The sequence below is a fragment of the Armigeres subalbatus genome, chromosome 2 (assembly GCF_024139115.2).
Source record: "Armigeres subalbatus isolate Guangzhou_Male chromosome 2, GZ_Asu_2, whole genome shotgun sequence".
In the NCBI taxonomy this organism is placed as follows: Eukaryota; Metazoa; Arthropoda; class Insecta; order Diptera; family Culicidae; genus Armigeres; species Armigeres subalbatus.
Window position 1 is genome coordinate 222,280,796 of NC_085140.1, and position 25,859 is coordinate 222,306,654.

General features: G+C 38.9%; 1 protein-coding gene across 2 annotated transcripts; it reads left to right on the forward strand.

Moving 5' to 3' along the window:
- The first annotated feature begins 107 nt into the window (after window positions 1-107).
- On the forward strand, window positions 108-25,454 carry LOC134211722 (zinc finger Ran-binding domain-containing protein 2). 2 transcript variants are annotated; one of them, XM_062688885.1, is made up of 4 exons: window positions 108-314; window positions 420-724; window positions 15,083-15,476; window positions 25,257-25,454. In XM_062688885.1, the coding sequence occupies exons 1-4, from the start codon at window positions 235-237 to the stop codon at window positions 25,306-25,308; spliced, it is 831 nt and encodes a 276-aa protein (XP_062544869.1). In that variant the 5' UTR covers window positions 108-234; the 3' UTR covers window positions 25,309-25,454. The 2 variants fall into 2 exon arrangements, with proteins under 2 accessions (XP_062544869.1, XP_062544868.1); XM_062688884.1 differs by having other exon boundaries at window positions 111-314; window positions 25,194-25,454.
- The last annotated feature ends 405 nt before the right edge of the window (window positions 25,455-25,859 follow it).

The following is a 25,859-nucleotide window of genomic DNA, read 5'->3' on the forward strand; positions in this document are numbered from 1 at the left end:
ATTTTCCGTTCTGAAATTGAAATTGTGTTATGCTGTGTGGTTATGCCCATAACCATACATAACAGCATAACAGCCCGTTATCACCTATATTGCAATATGACAGAGTATAACGCATAAATAACGTTTGATTTGTTTACATCAAAATATTGCAAAATACATTTCAAAATAATTTTTACTAGCAAAACCAGGCAATTTAACTAAAGAAAACACTAATCTAAAATCAGTTTACGACAAATGAGCACCTGTAACAAACCGGAAGAAAATCGTCGACCGGGCGCGAATAAAGACGGCGATTGGACTTGTCCAGATTCCGAGTAAGAACCAATTGTTTCGTTTTGTTTTTTGCTAGCAAGCAAATCACCTACTGATCCTCCTTTTGTTTCACCGACTTCTGAACATTCGAAACGGGAAACCAACAGATGCCAGAATTTAAATTTTGCTCGTCGTAGCCAGTGTAATCGTTGCGGCAGTGAGCGTCCTCCTGTTGATGCTGAAAAGAGCTCCAACAGCACCGCTGGAGTTGTCAGCAATGATAGCTCCCATACGAGTAGTCACAAGAAGAAAGTGGGTATCGAAATTGGAAAAGTTGCCGCAGAAAAATCTCGCGGACTGTTCAGCGCTGAAGACTGGCAATGCAGCAAGTGTGCCAATGTAAATTGGGCCCGGCGTCATACCTGCAACTTGTGCAACGCTCCTAGGTTTTGTGAAGTTGAAGAACGAACCGGTAAGTATTCTGCCCATGATAGCATATTTGTAACACTCGCATTTTTGTTCATTTTGTAAAAAACCTGTGAATCGTTCAGAAAGCTCAATTTACTGCTTCTAATCCCACAACGGAAAATAGGCTTTACTGCCTTGCATATCTGTGGCAAGCTGGAAATATTTGATTCCGTGGGGAGGATTGACAAACGATATACAAAATCAACCAAAATGCAAATATTATTCCTTGTTTTGTTATTATTCGCGTGGTAAATGTCGACAGGCAATGAACCCCTTTGATCTCACACGCCCCCCCCCCCCCCCTAACCCTTTGATCATTTTTATCAGGAACATTATTTTAAGTTCAAACCGCATTTTATTTTAAATATCCAACACCACGCTATATTATTTAAACATTTATGCCTAAAAGCTGTCCCCATAATGAAGTAAAATAAAAACGCTAACATTTGACAAACAATACCATGTTCGTCATTTTTTGCATTTGTAATACATGTAAAGGTAACGTGAATATTTTTATGTGGAAGAAGCCGAAACAGATGACATTCTGATTCAATGAATTATTGGCGGTGGCTGATTTCCTACTCGCCGCTGCCACATCCAGGCGCTATAGTATATGCGCAAAATAGCCAGCATGAGTTAACCGCCAGGAATTTGTATGGCGAAAGGCATCTAAAGCGGGATTTCTCAAAGTAGGGAACTTTTCACGAATTATTTGGTACCAGTAGTGTAGGAAGGTGTCCGCTACTACGCCTACCAAATATTTTTTCGATCAAGCTGTTTAATTTTGAGAAATCGAGCCTTAGATGCCTTTCGCCATACTGATTTCAGAAAGTTAACTCCTAGTGTGCCGCTGTAAGCATGCTCAAAGCAGGCGATTCATTAATGCTTAATACTACTTGGTGAAATGCATTTTTTCATAGGTGGGTCGCGAAACATATAGAATTTTGCTAGGTGGGTCGCATACCCAAAGGTTTGGGAAGCCCTGGGCTAACCAGTTTGACATAATTTAATGAATTATTGGCAGTGGCTGATTTTCTACCCGCCACCAGCCACATCCAGGCGCTATAGTATATGCACAAAATAGCCAGCAGAGTTAACCGCCAGAAATTTGTATGGCGAAAGACATCTAAAACGCTGGTTTTCTCAAAATTAGAACTTTTCATGAAAAACTATTTGGTACCGGTTAAGAGGGATGGTGTCCGCTACTACGCCTACCAAATATTTTTTCGATTAAAGTCTTAATTTTGAGAAATCAAACTCAGATGCCTTTCGCCATACTGATTCAGAAAGTTAACTCCTAGTGTGCCGCTGTAACAAGCACGCTCAAAGCAGTCGATTCATTTCTAAGGTTCGATTTCTCAAAATTAAGCACTTTAATCGAAAAATATTTGGTAGGCGTAGTAGCGGACACCATCCCTCATAACTGGTACCAAATAGTTTTTCATGAAAAGTTTCTAATTTTGAGAAAACCAGCGTTAGATGTCTTTCACCATACAAATTTCTGGCGGTTAACTCTTGCTGGCTATTTTGCGCATATACTATAGCGCCTGGATGTGGCTGCGGCGAGTAGAAAATCAGCTAATGCCAATAATTCATTGTATCCAAACGCAAGCCTGCAGGTTTTACCCCATATTATGTCTAATAAAATAGAGCATTTAGATATAATACAAGACGAATGCTATAACTTTTTTGAAATTAGTTGTAGGTGTTCATGATTACATGTTTACTTGGTCCAAATTAGTTATTCTATGACGCTGTCTGACTGCTGATGGAAAATGATTTCAATGAATCGACTGCTTTGAGCGTGCTTACAGCGGCACACTAGGAGTTAACTTTCTGAAACCAGTATGGCGAAAGGCATCTAAGGTTCGATTTCTCAAAATTAAGCACTTTATTCGAAAAGATATTTGGTAGGCGTAGTAGCGGACACCATCCCTCATAACCGGTACCAAATAGTTTTTCATGAAAAGTTCCTAATTTTGAGAAAACCAGCGTTAGATGACTTTCGCCATACAAATTTCTGGCGGTTAACTCTTGCTGGCTATTTTGTGCATATACTATTGCGCCTGGATGTGGCTGCGGCGGGTAGAAAATCAGCCACTGCCAATAATTCATTAATTATCGCTGCAAGTAACATACTTTTTTCGTTCAGCTGTTGTATGATGAAGGGTTGCAAAAGTGCGAGTTCGTTCAATTTGATCATCTCAGTTTTTCATGCAGATTAGCAGGAAAAGAGCGCATAAAACAGTTCATTATAGTGCTGTCCAATGAGCAGCTCGAAGTTGTTCCCGTCCTGCTCGTTCTTTTCTGTCACCAAATGGGCATGAGCAGGACAGGGAGAAACTTCGAGCTACTTCAAGCTCTCGTTGGACAGCACTTATGTTTCAGTAGTGGGTATCCAGGTCGTGACTCAGATATTGTTGATATTGTTCCTCACTGCTGCCGTGGATTCTCTTTGTCTTATTCCGTATTTTAGAGTATTGCATACACATTTTATTATTCTGACTACTAAAAACTAGCTATACGAAAGAACTTTATTCATTAAGGAGTAAGATATCATTAAATTCAACTTAGGCCCATTGGGCTTTACCATGAAATCTAATGCTCTGTCTCATTTCTCGAAACCTTAAACTTAAAGTACAGTTCAATTTGGTTCAATAATCATCGAAGATTTACAAAAATGGCAGTTGGTATTTTAAGAACAATTGCACAGAATGATGATACCATTATCCATGGAGGATTTGCTTCAGAATGTCTCATTGATTTACTTCGGAGTTCCTCCATAATCGTTCGAAGATTTGTTTCAGAATCTGTCGAAGATTTGCTTCGGAATCCCCCAACGATTTGCTTCGGAATCCTTAAGATTTGATTCAACATCCCTGGAAGATTCCCTTATGAATCGCTGGAGGATTCTTTTCGGAATCGCTGGAGGAATTATTGAGAGTATCGACGATTTGATTTGGGATCTCTCGACAGATTGTTTCGGAATCCTTTGACGATTTGTTTCTACATCGCTGGATTCCCGACTAGGAGAATTTCCGACGGAATTTCTGGAACATTCCCATCAAAACTCATGGAACATTCATGTCGGAATTTCTGGAATATTTTCATCGGAATTCCTGGAGGGAGTTTGGAATCCATCGAAATCTCTAAAGGATTATCCTTTGAATGTGCGGGATAAAGCCGAGCGCAACTATACACTTTGACGAAATAGATATATACTATCAATTTAAATCAGTGTAACAATCATCAGCCACACACTTTGATACTGTGGGCTGCAACAAAAAGCACATCCTTAAGAAGAGAGAATATGGATGAGTAGATTGTATGACAAATTGCGGAATGTCATTCCGCGGAGTCCCACATTGGGGGAACCCATTTCGCGGAGTGCGACTTTCCGCGGAATGGTGCATTTCGCAGAAATTATCCATCTCGCGGAATGACATTTCTCAGAATAACCCGTTTCGCAGAAACAATAAGTGTACTATTGTTTTAATATAATTTGGAAAATAATTATAGAAAAATAATTATTATAGAAAATAATTTAGAAAAAAAAAATTAAAAAAAAAAGCTATCTGTAACATACTTATAAGCATCGAATCATGCAGGAAATACATCTTTCCTTGAATTTTAATGTTTTGATATAATGTAAAAGACATTTTTTCTAGCCAAATTGTTTCCTTTGAATTAGAAGATTGGCATGTATGATACATTTGTACAATGTTGCGTAATACTTACCTCATTCGCATTCAATTCAATTCCTAATCATTGAATTAGCAACTTATTTATTTGAAAATATGTCATTGAACGAATGATATCTATTTAAATCACCATTCTTGTACATTGTTCAAAAATTCATACAGCTTTTAAGTCTTGTGTACGAGGAAACTCGAATACTGAACGGATCCCAGTTTTGCCTTATACAGGGCAAAGGCCAATCCAAAATAAATAATACACACGGTGCCCCGGTAGACCGTTATTATAAAATAAAAATGTCCATCAAAACCAAGTACAGGGCTCGATTCCTATGGTAATTCCGCACCTCTGGACCAATTTTTAAAAAAATCCCTAGGAGGAATCTCGAGAAATCTTGATTTTATGTTTTTAATAAGGAAATTTCAAAAGAATCTATATTTTAATTCAATAATATCCCCAAAATACTTTCAAAGCCGTCCAAAAAGTGGTCCAAGTTGTTTTCAACCAGTTTGCATTTGTTGCCTTTATTAAAATTATAAATTTTTAAAACTGATTAAGCTCACCAAACTGACTTAGATATGTTTTTGGTATGACTTGAAGCCGTCCATCTTCAAGAACGAGAGGTAGCTCGTCCAGAACCATTCATGAATTCACGTGAAGGCTGCAGATTCCTTGTTGAATATTGAATTCAGATTAAAGTTTGTATTTTTTTATTGTATTCACAGATGAATTCGAGCATCAGAAGTAAAGATTGGAGTATGAAAATAATGATTAAAAAAACCAACAGCTTAAAGATTTGTTTAAAGTAGTATAGTTGTTTAGCATTATATAACAGGTTAGATCTTCGTCAGATGGTGTAATAATTGTATTGACGGAGCTTTATCAGATTCTGAGATTTCCTCGCAAAAGGATCATCGGACCGGTAATAACTCTAAAGATGGCGGTAAGGAAAAGCTACGATTTTCAAGAGTGAGCTCGGCATATAGAATGAGATCTCTAGAACCAAGGAAAACATCACGAAAAATTCACAAGAGAAAGAAAAAAAATTACAAGCTTTGTGCATATTCTTTTGGGTTTTCGGTTACGACGAAGAAATATCAATTTTTGAACTTTTAAAAGCACTTAAATAAAGAAACAAAATGAACCTTTGCTTATCTCCGACACTACACATCTAGTTCGGAATTGTTAATACGATTTTAAAGATGCTCGAGAAGCGCCATGTTGAGTAAATTTATGGGTGAATCAAGTACAGATAATTTATCAACAAATTGCATAAAGTTCACTAGAATCCCGGTATTTCGAATTACGTCATTACTCTGCTTAAACATTAACAATTTTCTAATTAATATTTCAATCAGCAGATTCTGAATGATTTCAAAAAAGTGTACGCAAGATACAGCTCTTTGAAACTCGAGCATAGTTTTGAGGAAGTAATTGATGGCTTTGCTAGCAGCTGGAAAAAGCCGTAGCTTCCATTCACGTCAAAGTACCATATCTTGAATTATCATGTTTCAGAGTTCTGTAGAGATACCGGAATAGGCTTTGGCTTAAATATCAAACATGCTTTTTCTAGTCCGTTGATTAGACCTTTGGCGAGATTTAGCAGCAAAGATCGGTTAATAAATGCTGTGATCGAGTATAACAGCTTCTAACTACTATTATTCTACACGAACTCTGGTCTTACTTCTCTCCATTATGAACATAAACACTAAATTAAATTATTTTTTACCTTTCATTCTATTAAACATTGAAAGCAACACTTATACTAAACTCGAGCAAGTTAGCCATACAAAAACATACTTAAGTCAGTTTATAGTATAGTTATTTATAGTTCTAATAACGGCAACGCGTACTTAGTGGCATCTTTGGCGTTGTGCAAGAGAATGGTGTGTGGCGGCGAAGGATGAAACAAGAGCTCGCCCAGCTCTACGGCGAACCCAGTACCCAGAAGGTAGCTAAAGCTGGAAGGGTACGATGGGCAGGACATATTTCAAGAATGCCGGACAGCAACCCTGCAACGCTGGTGGTTACTTCCGACCAGCAGGTTCAAGAAGAATTGAAGGACATCTATCTAGGTGGATTAATCAGGGTTTTTGGTGGTATTTTTGGATTCTTATATGGATTCTTTTGAAATTTCTTAACTAAAAACTTCAAATCAAGATTTCTCGAGATTCCTCCTAGAGTTTTTTTTTAAATTGGTCCAGAGGTGCAGAATTACCACAGGAATCGAGCCCAGTACTTGGTTTTGATGGACATTTTTATTTTATATTAACGGTCTACCGGGGCACCGTGAATACATGCATATAAAGAAGGCCAAACCGAAAAAAAAGTCGTTTGGCATAAAGCCGTTTGGCATGAAGTCGTTTAGCATAATGGTCATTTGGCATAATAGTCGTACATAATGGTCGTTTGGCATACGCAATGAAAATGATCTTATTTTCAATAATCATATTCTTTACGTAGCTTAAGGCTGGACTTCAACATAGACTCCTTGATATTGACATTAAAGAAGGCGCAGCTTTCAAAGAAAGCATCATCAACTCTCTTGCATTATCCTGAGAATTCGCGTAATATAAAAGAAGGAATGATCTCCCCTTTTGCATTGCTTCGAACAAACGTGTGCTTTAAAAGAAGGCATTTACTTTCACTTTACTTACTAGAAGCATTTACTTTCACTTTTTGATGAATAATACGTTCTGAGGAATGGTCTTCTCGGAATTAGTAAATATTATCTGAGTAAAAGATTCAAATGGTACGGGTTTCGAGAGATAGTTTTCTGGAAAATTGTAAAGAACCTAAACTGCCTGTATCCACATAGTTGTCCCATCTTTGGTGGTTTTCCTATTCATATGGGATAGTTCTGCGATTACAGGCAGTAAATCGTTGATAATTAAAGCGTAGCCATTTAAACTGAAATTATAGCCTATGTGCAAATGGAGGAAAAAATCATTGAAATTATAACTTTCATAAATGCCAATACAAACTATTCTGTTAAAATTGTAATTTTTCTGAGTATATATTATTTTTAATCAATTTATGCCAAACGACCATTATGCCAGACGACCATTATGCCAAACGACTATTATATCAAATTATTTTATGCCAAACGGCGTACCCCCGGGCAATTGCGTGCATTAAAGAACGCAGAACCCAGTTTTTGTCTTGTATCGATAAAGCGCGTGTATGTAATGAAGGCCAATCCAAAGATTTTCAATACACTTGGGCTTCGTAGCCGTGCGGTTAGCGACGTCAACCGTCTTTTTTTTACAATGGAGAATGCATTTACACACTAACGCAGCACACGTGCATTGTAGTTGCCAAACTACCGCACGTAAGTGTGCTGGAGTATCGAAGTACCGTACCGGTAATACCGACTAAACTCCCTTGGGCTCCGCCATCGTTTCCCCCAGGAACTACCTCCCAGTGCTACTTCTGGGGGATGGCAGTACTTAACGTACTCGCTCAGTCTTACTTGGGTGCTCACTCTATCGCACCCTCTAACACACCCTACATGCTCTGTTGCACCTCTATCATGCCGTGTGGATCTGACTTGTGTGCCCACCCTTCTCATGCCATGTGGGTCTGACTTGTATGCCCACCTCTCTCATGCCGTGTGAGTCTGACTTGTATGCTTACTCAAACACTTGATTCACGCCCATGCACTCCATGCTTGCACTCACGCTAACGCTCCTATTTTTTTTTGTTTTTTCTTCCTAAACAATGGAGGGGGAATCTGCTCAACAGACATCCTGGGTTGACCAGGAAGTGCGGGGTTAGGGATCACCGAGGGAGGCAGGACTACATCCCCGACCCGCTAAACCGTTTCCATTGCCGCCAAGCCCATAGTCCCTTCTGGTACAACCAAGTAATGCTCCAAAGGAGGGCCAGTGCACAACGCACCCTCGAGGTTAGCTGCGTGTCCTTGCAGCACCGAACATCGTAACTCGCTTTTTAGAAGAACATCATGGTATCGTGCCAGCGCGTTGCCGGCTTTCCAGGTGGCCTTACCACGCCCTATGTCCTCGAAAGGTGAGAAGGGTCGACTTCGCGCCTGCTTCCCTCTGCACGACTGGTATCAAGAATGATGATGCCACGTGCACCCCCAAATTGACCTTTCTGCGATAGGGCCTATTCGCCCAGCACACAGAGGGACTTGCCGACGCGAGGCCTACGCCTGCCCCAGCCTTGACGAGGGACCCTTTCCGTCCTTGGGCTCGGAACCCGCCCGGTTGACCGACGCCACGAAAGCGACGATACCATGTTGTTCTTCGCGCAGCCACTTGTTCGATAAAGGATCGAGTTCGACCACAGAGCATGACCACCGGTATGACCCATGAAGCCGACTCCGATCCCTTGGACCACCTCTTATTTGCGCCTGAACTAGCCATCCTTGAGTCCACGCGCCACCTTCTGGCCTTAGCTCCGAGACGATTTGGGCGATAGCCGATAAAACGGCGTTCAGCCAACTTCATCTTTACACATCCTCCGAACTAGGTTGTCCGGGTAGTGTCCAGACCACATGTGGCAAGCATGTGGTCACGCATTGCCGCGAAAACGTGAGCACACGAACAACACGTGTTCCGCCGTTTCCTCTAAACCTGCGCACACCAAACACTCGGGCGAGGCCGAGCAAGCCAGCTGCGTTACCTGCACTTTGATTTTGCAGCACGCTTAAACGCCGGGCACATCGAACCCCCCATGGGGTGCTTGCTGTTCACAGCTTTGCTGGAACAAATCAAACAATTGGGAGGGCTCGTGCAGCATTGTGCCTTATGTCCCTCCAATCCGCAGCGTCGGCAGAGATTGCTTCTGTCAGGGCCTTTGCAGTCCCATTGCTAACGCTCCTATGAGTCTGACTTGTGTGCTCACCTCTATCATGCCATGTGGGTCTGACTTGTGTGCCTACCTTTATCATACCATGTGAGTCTGCTCACCTCTTTCATTAAGTTCGCGCTGACACATACACCCAGGTTTTGGTTTTAGTCGTTTAAGACCTTCAGCGTCAATGAAACAATGAGTTAACCCCACGAAAAAATTCACAAAAAATCAAAGAAAATTCAGGGGGTATTTAAAAAGCTTTGAAAATTCAGGTTAACCGAGAAATTAATGAATTCCAACCGTGTAAAAAAAAACCTGGGTGTACTACTCTAGTCATTCGACCTAACTCTCGCTCTGGCATCCCTTGTGGGACATTTTACTTAGGTTCCCACTTCTGACATACCATGTGAGTCTGACTCACCTCGTTCATACCATATGAAACTAGCTCAACTCAAACATACCGTGTGAGACTGATTAGTGTGCTCATTCCTTTCATACCGTGTGAGACTGACGTGGACGCTCACCCACACTTCTCTGCCACGCCGTGGGGTATCAGTAGTCATAGGAACCAACATTCCTGCGCTACTCCCAGCGCGGCGTGTGCAGTCCATACATACGCCTATTCATTCACACTTCTGCCATGCTTCGAGGTGACGATCTCGGTTGCCACCCGCTGCGCCATTACCTCTGCATGGGCAGACTATTCACACACTTCTCCGCGTTCGGCACTTTTCGCTCTAACTAACCAATCACAAGTTAGTACTGCTTGACGATTGCTGCTCGGCACGCCAGATTCTCTGTCACGACTCTCGCTTCGATCGGTTCATGTTATTTTTGTGCTTCAGTTATTTGTGATGTATTGATGTATTATCCTACGTAAAATCTAACTTACGCGTTTCGATTGTGCTTCGTGAACTGTCCGTGCAAATAACCAATTCCGTGGATCTATTGCAAGCAGAAAACAGCACTTGAAGTTCTGATTCCACCGTGATCATAAACTGATTGTCGCCGCCATTCTCACAATCACATTACTCGCTTGACGTTCGCCTTCACCGAAGCAGCTTTAACGAACTATTTTTCGCTTTGCAACGATCGTCGGCTTTCATCAGCAGCACCTACACCAGTCATCCGGACAATTGAACGACACAACCGTCGTTTCAAATAATATCAGTGCTCTACATCAGAAAGCTGTAGCCGTTCTGTTGTGGTGTATGATATTCTGGATTTTATCTCCCACTGTTTGGACTAAACGCATTAATTAATGATGGACCATTGCGGCAAATGTAATAAGGAATTTTATCCAGAAGATATCGTTGTATCATGCGATGGTTTCTGTGAAGACCGTCACCAGTTTCACGCAAAATGTGTGGGATTGAATTATGATGAAGGATGCGCTTGCTTGCACTCTAACATTTTCTGGATGTGTGACAGCTGTAGACACATAATTGAAACCGGCCGCTTTCGCTTTAAACAGCCCTAAACGGTGGAAAGCAATGAATCAACAATGAAAGATGAGGTAGTTCATTTGAGAATGGAAGTGGAACGTATTGGCAAGATAGTTACTTCTTTAGTTTCGAATTCCTCGAGTAAAATTGTTTCGAATCGCACAATGTTTAATCAGCCTTTATCTTCAACAAGAATGATGGATATCGATAATCCTGAAGTGATAAACGACCAGACTGTCCAACTTTTCATTTCCAACAACGCGAATGATGTAACAGAAGATGAAATAAGGCTCATGGTGTGCGAATCAATAGGAGCCGAACAAGTTTCACATTAAATGACTAGTGTCCCCTCGGAAAGATCTTTCTTCTCTCGATTATGTGTCTTTCAAAGTCGTTGTAGACGCCCGTCATCGTGATTCCGCGCTGGATGCAGCTAGTTGGCCACCAGGTGTGCGATGTCGAGAATTCATACATTGCTCGAATCCCGTATGGAGACCTATCAACCGGATAATTCAACCCAATTTTATACGCTGATCTTCAATATCCATGTATTTTCATTATCTATTTAATAGTTTCCATTTTGTTGTGTTGAATATTACTGTCACTTAATTGTTTATTCAGTTCGAAATAAGTTAAATTTTAATTAGTAGTCTGTGCGACCCAGTCGAATGCGAATCATTAAATAAATCTTTTCGTCTCTAGGTTAAACATTAGAATATAATCACACAGTCTGTACAGCTTGTCTGAAGGCGGTGTAAATAAATAAACTAAATAAACTAAATAAACAATCTGAGTGGTTGCAGTCGAGACTGCGTTCCACTTCTCCACCACTTGACACATCCTCTGGATAAGGTTATCCGGAGTTGTGTCCCGGCCGCAAACGTCTAGCATTGCTCTTCTTTCGACGTCGAAACGAAGACATACGAACAGTATGTGCTCTGCAATTTCGTCAACACCTGGGCAGTCCGGGCAGACGGGGACCTCCGCGTGCCCAAACCTGTGGTGGTACTGTCGGAAACAGCCATGGCCTGACAGGAATTGTGTCAGATGGAAGTGAACTTCCCCATGGGGTCTACCACCCAGCTTGATATGTTAGGAATCAGCCGGTGGGTCCACCCACCTACCTTTCGAGGAGTTAACCCACTCGCGCTGCCATCTGGCAACCGAAGTCACCCTGGTACGCTCGCGGGCCCTCCGGTGCCACGTAGCTCAAAACACTCCTCGTCTTCCCAGATGACCAGCCCGACTGGCATCATACTCGCTATCACGCAGGATGCGTCGTGCGATACCGTGCGGTAGGCCGATATCACCCTGAGACACATCAAGCGGTAGGTGCTCTCCAGTTTCTGCAGGTAACTGGTTACCCCCAGTGCTTTTGCCCAAGACGGGCCGCCGTACCTAAGGATAGATACGTCAACGCCTGCCAGTAGCCTACGTCTACTGGCGCACACCTTGGAGCTGTTGGACATCATCCTCGATAATGCCGCCACAGCAGTCGAAGCCTTCTTGCACGCATATTCGACATGGCTACCGAAGGTAAGCTTGTCGTCTATGATGACCCCAAGAATCTTCAGACTCCGCTTTGAAGTGATCGCGACGTCTCCCACGTGAACAACTGCATGTTGTGCCGACTTACGGTTACTGACGATAACCACCTCCGTCTTATGTTGGGCGAGGCCTCTCGCACTCTTCCAGTCCGCCACAGTACTGATCGCGTGTTCTGCGGTTAGTTCTACTTCGGGGATTGACTCCCCGTAGACCTCTAGTGTTACATCGTCAGCAAAGCCGACGATCTTCACACCAGGAGGGTACTTTAGCTTCAGAACCCCGTCATACATCAGGTTCCATAGTACCGGGCCCAGAACTTGCAAGAGTCCTGTGGTAATAGGAACACTTTTCTGACCGGCATCGGTCTCGTATAGCAGCACACGGTTCTGGAAGTAGCTTTCCAAGATCCGGTACAGTCCCACCGGCAGGCTAAGCCGGTATAACGAGAGCGCGATGGCATCCCAGCTTGCGCTATTGAATGCGTTCTTCACGTCCAGTATCACCAACGCACAGTATCGAATTCATCGCCTTTTCCGTTGGATCGCTACCTCTGCAGTCTTGAGCACTGAGTTGATAGCGTCCACCGTGGACTTCCGAAAACCAAACTGGTTACTCGACAGGCCATCCGTACCCTCTGCGTACGGGGTGAGCCTGTTGAGGATGATCCTCTCGATCAGTTTACCCGTCGTGTCGATCAGGCAAATTGGTCTGTACGCCGATGGGTCGCCCGGAGGCTTCCTGGCCTTCGGCAGCAGTACCAACTTCTGCCTTTTCCATCTCTCAGGGAAACGGCACTCATCCAGGCATCTCTGCAAAGCTAGCCTGGACATGTTCCGTTAAATAATGCATACCATTGCTTTCTAAGCCTGAAATGCTGAAGAAAACACGAATGAAAAGTAAAATGTTACAAACATTATTTGGTGTTCGGTCCTAACGGAATGTTCACGCAGAATCATACCAAAACAAAACATTAGAAGTAAATAATCGGGCCACCACGAAACGTCTCATAAAATGCCTTACAGGAGGGTGAAACGCCTGTCATCCGCGGTACAATGGCACTCTACCCAATATCGTTTTTGGTACTTCTGTTTTTGGTACCCAGTTTCTGGGTGGTATACCCGAATTCAGCTGCTCATTTTTGGTGATTGGTTCGTACGCAGAACGCAGTTAGTGCTAATTATCGGCAATCAACTTTTCCTGGCAAAAACTCGGAATCAGTTGAAGTATACCGAGTCTTTTGTATTTGTATGGCTTTTTTATGTCGAAAAAAGCCCCATAACGCCCCCTTTGCGTCGTGTGTTCCGGTGTAAGATCTACCACGGTCACATTGTCAGCTACAGGCAATTCCTGACCCAACGACTACGTTCCCCAATATCCAACTCCGTGGTTTCTTTTGAGGGTGAGTCGGGGGCCTCTCGTTAAGTAAGTACTACATCAACACTTCCTTCCCCTCCTAAGTTACGGTGAAGATGGGCGTGGCCAGGAGTAATAATCCTCATGCTTTTGTGATATTTATCCTAGATTGAAATCAAGGACCACACCTACCTTGATTTCTGATAGCAATCTGAATAAGGATTTCAAAAGAAAAACATGAGTATCACCAGTGTCCAATCTACGAAGTACACCGTAACTATGCTATGCATTTTTATGTCGAAAAAAATAGCCCGTCGATACTTCCGAAGCTTTGTTTGTGAAATCAACGAAATTAAAACAAAAACATTGTACGCCATATTTAACGAATGGTGAGTAGGCGTATTAGCCTTTTCTTCAGTCCCCTGGCTGACGATAATGAAGTTACTCACAAGCGGAGGCGTCCAAAGCGAAGTGAAGAAAGTGAAACAAAAAAAAGTTTGTGGTAGCCAGTGTTCCTCAAATACGGGCCACAATGTTGGAAAAAGAGAAAAAGTTATGTTAATGAAAAATAAAAGCTGTCGGGTTACACCAGAAAATGGTAAAATAAATATGGATTGCAGCTCTGTAAAACTGTAAATACGGCGTGTAAGCCTTAAATAAACAAATTGATTAAAAAAAAGCACCCATACCCCTTGGTATCAGCAAGCTGAAGTCCTTCTATTCCTACCTATGCCAGTAAGCACAGTTTTGCATCATACCAACCTTATAGAGAGCATTAGTGATTAATCATAGATTTAATCATGATTAATTAATAATGGGTTATTTAATCATTATTCATTAATCATAATCATACAAAAAATATGATTTGATAATTAATCATCAATCGTTAATCATACATTTTTACATTTAATCATTAATCACTAATCATATTCATGATTGATTTGAGTTTATTAATTAATCATCAATTTTAATCATTGCATACACCGCTTTTATTCATCAATCTTTAATCATAGTCATACAATTCTATCCATTTTTATTAAAACAATTTGGTGGAAAGGTTACTTGATTATTGATCACTATGCAAATCATTGAATTTGATTATTCAAAATCGTTAATCATTAATCATATCGATCGTTAATCATTAATCATACACATATTGTGTCGACATTTAATCACGATCGGTAATCGTTAATCATACTCCAAACGTTTTATTCATTAATCATAATCGTTAATCATTTTCAAAAATTTATTTATTCGTTAATCATAATCATTAATCATTGTCAGAAATGAATAAATCATTAATCATAATCTTTAATCATAGAGTTGAATGATTTAATCATAACAAATTTAATCATTCATTGAAAGCTTTATTCATTAACGCTCTGAGAAACCTTATAATAATATATAATTCTGATAAATTTTATAATTTTGCTCCGATTATTATAAATTTCTACGTTATAGGTGATTTTCCTAGTTTTCAATTATTTACGCATTCGTTGCAGGTTACGGTGGCGGCTACAATGATCGAGGTATTGTAGAGTATAAAGACCGTTCGGATTCCGATGACGAATATGATGAATTTGGTCGCAAGAAAAAAAGAAAATCCAATGTATCTTCTCGGCCTCGACCTTCTAGAGTTAGCCCGTCCAGAAACAAAAAATCGCACCATGCTAAAGACGATGGCGATGAGGAAGAAGAAGATGATGATGACGATGAAGACGATGATAATGGAGACCTTTCAAAATACGATCTTTGGGGCTCTGATACGGAAGATGTGAGCAAAAGTGACAAAAAAGTCGTCCAGAAAAATCGTAAAGACGACTACTCCTCAAGTTCAAGCTCAAGTTCTGAATCAGAATCATACTCCCGATCAAGATCAAGGTCAAGAAGTCCTCGGTATGTACCAATCCTTATTTTTATAGAGATATCTTTAATCTAGTATTATTGTATTATATGTAGCGTTTCTCTTAAATCTATTATCCCTCCTAAGAAGACTTTTATGCTACGTTTAGATTAGACCAGTTAATCATTCAGTGCGTTGGATGATGATGTTTAGACGCTCAATTTACTTACCAAGTTAAACTGGAAGTCCTTTATTTAGATATTCAGATATTCAGCGACCATATTAAGCCAATCGGACAATGAGAACTTCAAAATTTGTGCCAAATAAATCATGCCACTATTGTGGCAGATTTAGAGGTATTCCGATTGCAATAAAATAGTTATTGAGATGCTTTTGAACAATTTACATTACTTTCGCAAGTAAAAGTAGTCTATGCAAAGGCCCAGAGACACATAGTGTTATATACCAATCGACTCAGCTAAACGAACTGAATTGATGTCTGGGTATTACGTGTGCGCAGAAAAAACTTACTCATTTTTTGGCATTTAACCTTTACCGTTTTCCTCGTATCAAGCTTCAGGCGTGGAATCCTGCCTCATTGTTTCCTACTGTGCGATCCGCACTACAAGCTCAAAAAGTATTTCTCACGACCAAGGCAGTTGGACTAATGAGAGTTTTTGTTTTGCATTATATTTATGTTAAAGACAATGATAACACTGTTGGATAATATACAACATATGCATAAAATACAAAGTTATGTATTTTCAATCTGATATAGGGTAACCGTACCCTTAGTGGAACATCAACAGTGGAGGTAGTGGGGTTTTAATGAGAGTTTCCATAATTAAGGTACAGTGGGGTAAGTGGGTAAATGGGGTAAGTGAAAAAGCGCAAATATTTCACTGATGCAGCACATAATTATTCAATTTTACTTCACAATCATACATGCCATTCAAATCGATGCGTTAAATAAGTAAACATGGAAAAATAAACCATTTCAACATGCCAGAGTAAAAGTTTATTAACCTTTATCTTTTGCACAGGTTGTTTTGCGTGTCAATAAGTACTAATATTTTTTATGTTGGTTTCCATAACACTTTCAATTAGTACATTGATAAGCTGGATTTCTTTGTAGTTTTGAATTTCAGCCACACAAATATTGATATGAAAATCAAAAATTTTGAAAAAAATATTTTATTGCTTTGCCTGTTTTTTTACCATGGGTGGGGTAAGTGAAAATTTTCCGATACTGAATGCATTTCTCTATTTTTCCTAACACAAATAATTTCAATTAAGCGTATATAAACAAATGATACCATTTCAAACTCATTCGAAGGCTTTTGTTTATTACAGTGATACGTGGTAATACTAAATCAGGAACCCAAAGTGTCAAGCGTGTCAGTGTTTTAAATATTCCATGTTTGATAAATGATTTGTGAAAAAATATTATTAAATGATTCGTGAAAAAATATTATTAAATGATTCGTGAAAAAATGGCCTTACTGTTGAGGTCGAAATACGTATTTGTCAAGATACAATTAAGTGGTGGAATTCAATGGGATTGTACAAACTCGTCTTATGACAAGCAACTTTTATGACTTGATGAACATGAAATATACGATTTCCTTACCCACTTGCCCCACTGTGTACCTTATACACTTTACGATGGTTTCAATTATAGATAGTGGAATATATAGATGAGCGAAGATAAATCCTCTGTCTTCAAACGAACTGTCAAACGTGTCTCCAAACGAGCATGACGTCACGATTTCAATGGAAACGTTAAGGGCTGTGACGTCATATGCGCGTGTGCAAAATCGTCTCAGCCATGCTTTCGCTCATCTATAGATTCTACTATCTATAGTTTCAATTGATGCGCCGTGCTTTGAATATCCTGTTAAATGCAACTTATCCTAAGATTTTGCTTGAAAAACTATTGAATACAATGATTTTCGTTAATAAAATAGACTCCCTTGTACCCATAGTGGTACAACTGTACCAATAGTGGCAAGTCTCATAAGAAATCAACGGTTAGCACCACTATGGGAACCAAAATTAATTTTTACCACCACTAAAAGAACAGTGTACCCATAGTGGTGCAAGCAATATTTGGTAGTTGCATCAATCTAATTTTTGTTAGCAAATTTATTCGTTTATCTATTGGCTAAGATATTAAAGCTGCAAATTTCCCATAATTATCGGTTTTTTAAAAAATATTTTCTTTTGTGGATCTACTAATAGCTCCACTGTTGGTCCCGTTACCCTATTAGGAGCTCAGGCAAGTGCTGGTAGCGAATGTTTTCCAAATTAACGTTTGCTAACTTGTCTGGAAAACCAATGTAGAATCCCTGGTTGAAACGTAGCATTAAGAGCCAGTTTGCGAGAAGCGCGACCCCCTTTTGTATCGATGATCTTCGATTTGGATGACGTTTCAGGATTTTTTCATATATGTAAAAGAAGACATTTTGCAAATTATCAGATTTATACGGCCGTGTAAAAAACATATCAACGTTTAAAAAAGTTGCATTTATTTTGCACGATTCGGAAAAAAAATCAAAACACAGAATTTCTTTGAATTTTAAACTTTTTTTTTACACAGCATGCTTGTTATTCATTGCAATGTAATGTGTAAAAACAGAATAGAGTATAATATTATTGTCATTAAACAGATCCCAGTGAAATCCAATGCCTACTATAAAAAAAGAATTTGTTTGAGAATGTTTGCAGCTAAATTGTCTGACGATTTCCAAGCACACTCCTACTATATACCGTGCATGCACCATACGATAATTTGAGCCTTAAAACTGATTTAGCACAAGCCGTTTCAAGTTTGCATGCAAATTAGTATGGGGAAATTTATTTTTTTCTTTATACTGATAATGACACTTCCTCATTAGGCGCAGGTTAAAAGAAAACCTACATAGCTGAAAGGAATACTCAAGAGCATTCACTCAGCGAAAACCGCATCTTAAATAATCGTTCCAATAATTGGTCGGGGTTCTGCCAAATCGCACCAAGCACCAACAAAAATTTACCCATTTTTCTGCCCAAGCTTTCGTTTAGCAGATTTAATTGATCGGAAATCGCATCGGATATCCCTTGACTCCATAACTAAGGATGTCCTGCAACAAATTTACGTATGTACGTATGTATTCCTTGTACGAACGAAATACCATAAGTCAGTCAAAAAGCCGCTTGGTACGGTTTGGTAGAACCCCGACCAATTAGTAATCGTATTTAATCTATACCATGGTTTTCTGGAGCTAATTGCGTAACTCACCAATAGGCAATATTGCTGCTCGTGGCGCGAAAAATATAACACACAAATTCAGGCTACTATGTTGCACTGCGGTTGTATGTCAATGCCCAGAATACCAATCCCCAGAATCAGTTCCCCAGAATGGTATTTCCCAGAATTCCATTTCCCAGAACGACCAATTCTCCAGAATGATATTCCCCAGAATGCACCATTTCCCCGAAAAGAAATCCCCAGAATGACCCATTCCCCAGAAGAAAAAAACCCGAATGACCCGTTCCCCAGAAAAAGGTATCAGTCTAAGAAACTATGTTTTTCGCTGACATTTCTATAAATTAAAAATACTAGATACTACATTTCTATGCAAAAATACTTATATTGAAGTACGCATTTGCCCGGAATAAGGCAAAACGACGTATGCTGCCTTATTTTAAAGCACGCATTTGCCCGGAATGGAGCCCATTTGATATGTTTGTTAGGGCTCACATATAATACGAAGGAGCATATAATCCATTATACTCTTTGTTCATATTGGGGGAAGCCCATATGGCATAATGCCATTTGGCATAATGCCGTTTGGCATAATGACCATTTGGCATAATCGTTGAAAACACGCTAAAAATGAACTACTCAAAATTGAGTCGAATCCGACTCATTTTCATTAAAAACGGGACAACTCAAAATTTGAGTAAAAGATACTACTTCAATAAAATGATGATTTCGCGAAAGTTAAGCTTGACCTTCCATCAATTTTTAATACGACAGATGCGAATCAAGTTTATCTATCTATCTAAGTGCATGTTACGACAAACAGACTCTAGTTTAAGTGCAATCATCATTTTATTGAAGTAGTATCTTTTACTCAAATTTTGAGTTGTTCCGTTTTTAATGAAAATGAGTCGGATTCGACTCAATTTTGAGTAGTTCATTTTTAGCGTGAAGAGTATGAAATGCAATGGGTCGTAAGAATATATGATTTCCATTTTATAAGTATGTATTTACCTGGAATAAGACAAAAGAGTAGATGACTCCTTCTTTAAAAGTATGCGTTTGCCCGGAAAAAGGCAAACGAGTAGATGACTTCTTCTTTAAAATTATGCGTTTGCCCGGAAAAAGGCAAACGAGTAGATAACTACTTTTTCAAAAGTATGCATTTGCCCGGGATAATGCAAAAGAGCAGATGACTTCTTCTTTAAAAGTATGCGTTTGCCAGGGATGAAGCAAAAGAGTAGATGATCCCTTCTTTAAAAGTATGCATTTGCCCGGAATAAGTCAAAAGAGTTAACGGCTCCTTCTTTAAAAGTACGCATTTGCCCGGGATGAAGCAATTACGAAGTATTTAGTCTAAGCTAGGAAATGGTGCATTCTGGGGTATGGTATTTTGGGGATTAGGACATTCTGGGGAATGTCTTTCGGGGGATGGGGGCATTCTGGGGATTGTGGTATTCTGGGGAATGTTTTTCTGGGGAGTGGTGCATTCAGGGGTATTAATTTCAGGGGAATCACTTTCTGGGCAATGGGTTTCTGGGGTATGACATACAATCCCCATGTCGATTTTTATCATTTTTGAGTTTTTTGCAACAAACGTTCTAAATTAATGTATATTTTATGGTGAACAAATAAATACATATAGTTTGTTCGAAAACTTGGCGAAAAAATATCGGGTCATTTTGTCCCATTGTAGAATTTCCAAGCATAACTGTCCCATTGAAACAAATTTCAAACAACATGTATTAAATTACTTCGAAGAGGCTAATTTTCATTATCAAATCATTCAGAGATAGAATATGAGTTGTGGTATAGTTTCAATGGGTAAAAAAGGTTAATCCACCTAACATCGTTGATGCCTTTCTTGTACATCATGAAAATTGAAAAGTAATAATTGAAGCATATTTAGCATATTTATATTAAAACTTAAGTGAGAATAGTCTCTCATTTTTATTCGAATTCTATGTATTTATTTACACTTTTTCTTCTTTCATTATTGGCATTTCCATTTTTGCATTCGTATATGATAAGGCTAACACGAAAATACTTTTATGCCTAATTGCACCCGAAAATTCCTTTGACCGTGAGTCCAACCAAGCCGCCTAAGCATCATCGCTTTGTAGTCGTGCTTCTAAATGCATGACTATAAGGTAGGCCCAATTCATTTACATATATACAAGATTTTTGCAATAGCTTCGGAACGAAGTGACTAAACGATTTTCAATAGCAAGCTATTGGGCCGAATTTCCCGTCGATATTACGAAAAAATGGTCCTAAACATGTGTTTTCAAATGTTCATACAGCAGGTGGAGTTTTCCACTCGACACATCAGATGCTAATCTGAAATAAATTTTATAGGAATCATCAAACACCTTCGCAGTATTGCGGTATTGAGTTACCACGGAACCTGATTTTGATGCTTCTTCCAAAAATCCATCTGCGCTGAAACATAATTATCCTGAATTTATTTCAGGATCAAATTATGTATAGGAACCAATTCTCACTGTCCTTACTCTTATGTAAGGTATAACATCAGACACACTCGTCCCCATGTCAGCTTTTTTATACACATTTTTTTCTATGGAGCGTAATAGCCCCCTCCCCCAAAAGCTTACGTTATTAGTGTACGGCCCCTTACTACAATACGCTTTGAAAAGACCTAATGCATCTAAGGGGCCGTACACATATTACGTAAGCACTTATGGGGGGAGGTGAGGGGGTCGTCGTTTTCTTACGCACCATATAAATAAAAAATCATTTGTGTGAAAAAAATCTTACATGGGGGAGGGGGGGTCAAAAAACCCAGAAAAATTGCTTACGTAATATGTGTATGATCCCTAATTTGAATCAGGTTATTATACAGACCCAACTGAACTTTTGCTAAGCGCAAAGTAATCTGATGATACTCTAGCACTGGGACAAATATGCTTGGAATTATCAATTTTGTCTTCAATTTCGCAGCATAAATGTCCCACTGAAAAAATTTCACTAAAAAACAGTGTTTTTCCTTTGAAACATACTAAGCCATTAGAAATACACTATTTTCATCGATATACGTTTATCAATCAAAATTTCATGGGAAAATTTAGCTACAAACTGAAAAATACGTTTCCAACTTCAATCGCATTTTTCTCAGTTGCATATTTTTCGACATGGGACAGATATGCTTGACACGGCAGTATCATGACTAGAGATTCGCAACCTGTATTAAAATCGATTACTAATTATTGGGGCGATTAATCAACATGCGGTTTTCGTTGGGTGAAAGCTGTTGAGTATTCCTTTTAGCTGTGTAGGTTTCCTTTTAGCCTGGGGAAGCGTCATTAACAGTATAATAAAAAAATAAATTTCCCCATATTAATTTTTTTTTTTTTTTTTGTGGTGGTTACAATGGCAGCTGTCCCTTGCTATTAATCTACACTGTACCCCGCCCATATTGGCTTCTATGAGCCTCCCGTTTTTCATCATCACACAGACGTTCCTAAGCGATGTTGCTCATGTGGTCACTGTTATGGGCCGTGTTGATGAAAACAAGGATTTGTATAACAGCCCACCCCATCATTATAAGCACTTAGTATTGTCAAACTACCATCACTAATATCAACATCACTCTTTTCTTCTTCTTTACCTTTACAAAAGTATATAATTTCTGCCACTACGAATCATTTCACTCAGTATAAGCAATGAAATCACGCATCATATTCACCTACTATCATTACGTTAATGTTAACACAGTCATCATGATCACCGAAAATTATTGCGATCACTATCACCGTATCGTTCTTTCTTCACATTCACAACTTCTCCACTATCTTAACTCTCTTAAGCAGGAAACCAGCCTCAGAAACGAGTCACCGAAACATCAACAAACGGTCAAACCAAATTACTAAATCGTCGGCACCATCTTTGTTCATAATTCCGTTCAACCTTTCCAAATTCACGTCACGACTTATACTATGTTCACACTAGGGCCTTGTAACATGTTATTCGGCTATCTTGATGAGCTTTCTTTTGTCGATAATTTGAATAACATGTTATTCATGCCGTAGTGCAAACATAGTATTAATAAGTATTTAAGTCACGGCTCACGATTTTGTTGAACATATATTGCAGTCGTGTGTTTAATGATGAGTCGATTCACTTAATTCACTTCACCCATGACTGCCAACACCGCTACATCAATTTTTACATCAACTATATTTTGCACTTCTCAGTAACCATCCTAAACAACACTTCAGCATAATTTTCCACCTATTTCCTAAATCAATTTTTAGGTTATTGTTTTGATATAATATACACACACACTCACAGAAACATATATACGTTTTTCACAAATGTGCATATATATAAACAAAGTACGGTTATCATTTACAAAGTAAACACATATGATATATACATTTACGCAATGGAATGAAAATATGATAAATTTATAAGTTATTTGCACTTACCATGTATGTATTCTTTCTATCTACTTACCACTTATTAGCTTTAATAAGTGTTTACCAGATTTCAGATTCTTCCTATTCCTGACGATATTAGTAGGATCATGCTGCATTTGGTGTTGGCTCGAGTCTTCTTAATTTCGAAGCTCCATCATAATTTATTATAGTTGATATCGGGTTAGATAGTGAGGAAAATAATGAAAAGAATGGATATTAGTAAATGTCATTTTATTATTTATGAGGTTCTTTTAAATGGGATTCTTAAATTAGTGTAGTGTTATATTTAATATCAGTCGGATTTAATTAAGTAGCTTTTTTTTCTAATTTCAGTTAAAGATTTATATAATAAGTGATTAATTTGGTTACAGCATAGCTGGGCCTTTCGACGATAATATCGATTTATTGAATAATTTTTCCTCAATGTGGTCCACGTTGTCTTGTAACTGATCTAGCAGGAAATAATGAGCACTCCATTTTATAACTTAATTTTTACATAAACGTTGACTACGATAAAATTATGAGAAGTCTCTTCTAAAGTAACTCTCTAGTACAGGATGCTAGACTTGGATCAGCTAAATAGTATCTTCAAAACTATGTCGCATAGGACATTAAGCTACGGAGCCAATGTTGAATACATTCAAATGAATTATAGATTGTTGTGAAAGGAGGTGTCTGTATCGATTATCTATTTTGACATTATTCAGTTACAACACAATAGGAGGCTAAGCACAATTGACTGACTATTAAAAGGCTCTTTATTCAATAAATTCAGTCGAATTATACCACACCTCCCTTAGCTTCTATCCGCGACATGTAGCACGCACCCTGTCGGTCATTGAGGAAACCGAATAGGAGTATACGAACTTACAATTCAATTCTCAACCACTTTCTTCATGCGTATTCAAATAGATTCCAACCCCCAGTTCGTATACTCCTACCAGCACAGATTACAATTCTCCTAGAATATATCAATATTTGTGGAGAATTTTAATCCAAAGCCCAGGGAAAAAAAAAAAAATAAATTTCCCCATATTAATTTGCATGCAAACTTGAAACGGCTTGTGCTAAATTAGTTTTAATCCAAATGAGTTAAAATTTTCAGACGACACCCAGAACATGATAAAAAACCAGATGAGTGCTGTGGAGCAAAATCGAAAACATCTAAACAATGTCTTTTTTTTTCTTTATTAGGGAGACTTTTAGCCCGATGCTGGCTCGTCTCCAATCTAAACAATGTCATTCAACTTTCTTAAATTACAAGTAAAGCTAACACAAGCTAAAAAATGTCAGTTTATACTGAGTTATTCAATTCACTTACTTAATATAAACGTAACATACATATTAGGTTGGTACATATTAGGGGAGATCCATTAATTACGTAACAAACGCGAAAAAATACTATTTCCTTATACGAATATTGTTGGAAGTCGGGACTTCCGAACCAAACTTCCTTCCGAAGTTTTAACCGTCAATCTAATTGATACGTTGTTCAGCGCATCTTAAGGCGAAGTTGGGAAAGTTGCCTGTATCTGTAAAAAAAAACCCAGCTTCGGTTTTAAAAGCGTTCTAACCTTGTTCCGGATAGACAATATACATTCTAATTCGATACCAATGAATCGCATACAGTAGTGGTTGGTTTCCTAACCGCCGCAACCGTATCCATGCGCTATCGTATATGTAAAAATAGCCAGCATGAGTTAACCACCTGCAGTTTGTATGGCGAAAGACATCTAACGCGGGTTTTCTCAAGAGTAGGAACTTTTCACGAAAAACTATTTGGTACCCGTTATGTAGGAATGCCTATGCCTACCAAATATGTTTTCAATTAAGGTGATTTCCAAAAGTTAACTTTTAGTGTGCCGCTGTAAGCACGCTTAAAGTAGGCGATTCATTTATTAAATTTGTGGTCTGATGACAAAAGTAACGATTCTATGTTTGGATTGAATAGATTATGAACTTTAACTACTACACACACACATTGACTTAGAAAAAATATTTTATACTAATACTACAGTAGTAGAATCAAAACACACTCTAGTAAACTTGCTTGCATTGATCTAAAACTTTACTGTTCTATATTTCAGTGAGCGCACTGAGCGCAACCGTGATCGTCAATCCAATTACCACTCCAAACGTTCTCGATCCAGGTCGAATTCGCCACGCTATAAACGCCATAGCTCATCGTCTTATCGCCGCTAGCTTTTCCGAAGTCTTGATGCAAAACTACGTCTGCTAACTATGCTCACAAATTCAGCCCAATATTATAAAACTTACACAGTTTTTTTAGTATTCCAAATTTATGTCTGCTACCGTGTGAGAATTATACAAACATAACTTGTGCGAAATTATTATCTATTTTGCTTAGTGAAGTATCACATTCACGCCTTGCATTAGTCTTAAGCGCATTTATTGGTACAATCCTAGAGCTGTTAATAAAAGTAGTAGCATTATCCATCCAATACCGAAGATTGTGACTTGGAATTAATCACTATCTCTTAGATGGAAGCAGGAAATTTCCCAACAGTCGAATACTTAACATATTCATCTTCATGAAACAACTTCGGTCCGAATTTTGACAAACATCGCATGGTTATTCAAAATAAAGAATGGCATAGTCAGACGACTACTCTACCAACTTATTCATTAGACTGTCACTGAGAGTGCTTACTATGTCTAGAAAAAAAAAACATAATTAGCATTGTTTATATTGAAAGTGCCTCGCAGATGAAAATCGGATTCAGTTATATGGG

Bases quoted from the DNA above. Each gene is read 5' to 3' on its own strand.
- LOC134211722 (XM_062688884.1), top strand. From the start codon at position 235: ATGAGCACCTGTAACAAACCGGAAGAAAATCGTCGACCGGGCGCGAAT. The intron at 725-15,082 runs GTAAGTATTCTG...CATTCGTTGCAG, and splicing joins TGAAGTTGAAGAACGAACCG to GTTACGGTGGCGGCTACAAT. The intron at 15,477-25,193 runs GTATGTACCAAT...TCTATATTTCAG, and splicing joins TCAAGGTCAAGAAGTCCTCG to TGAGCGCACTGAGCGCAACC.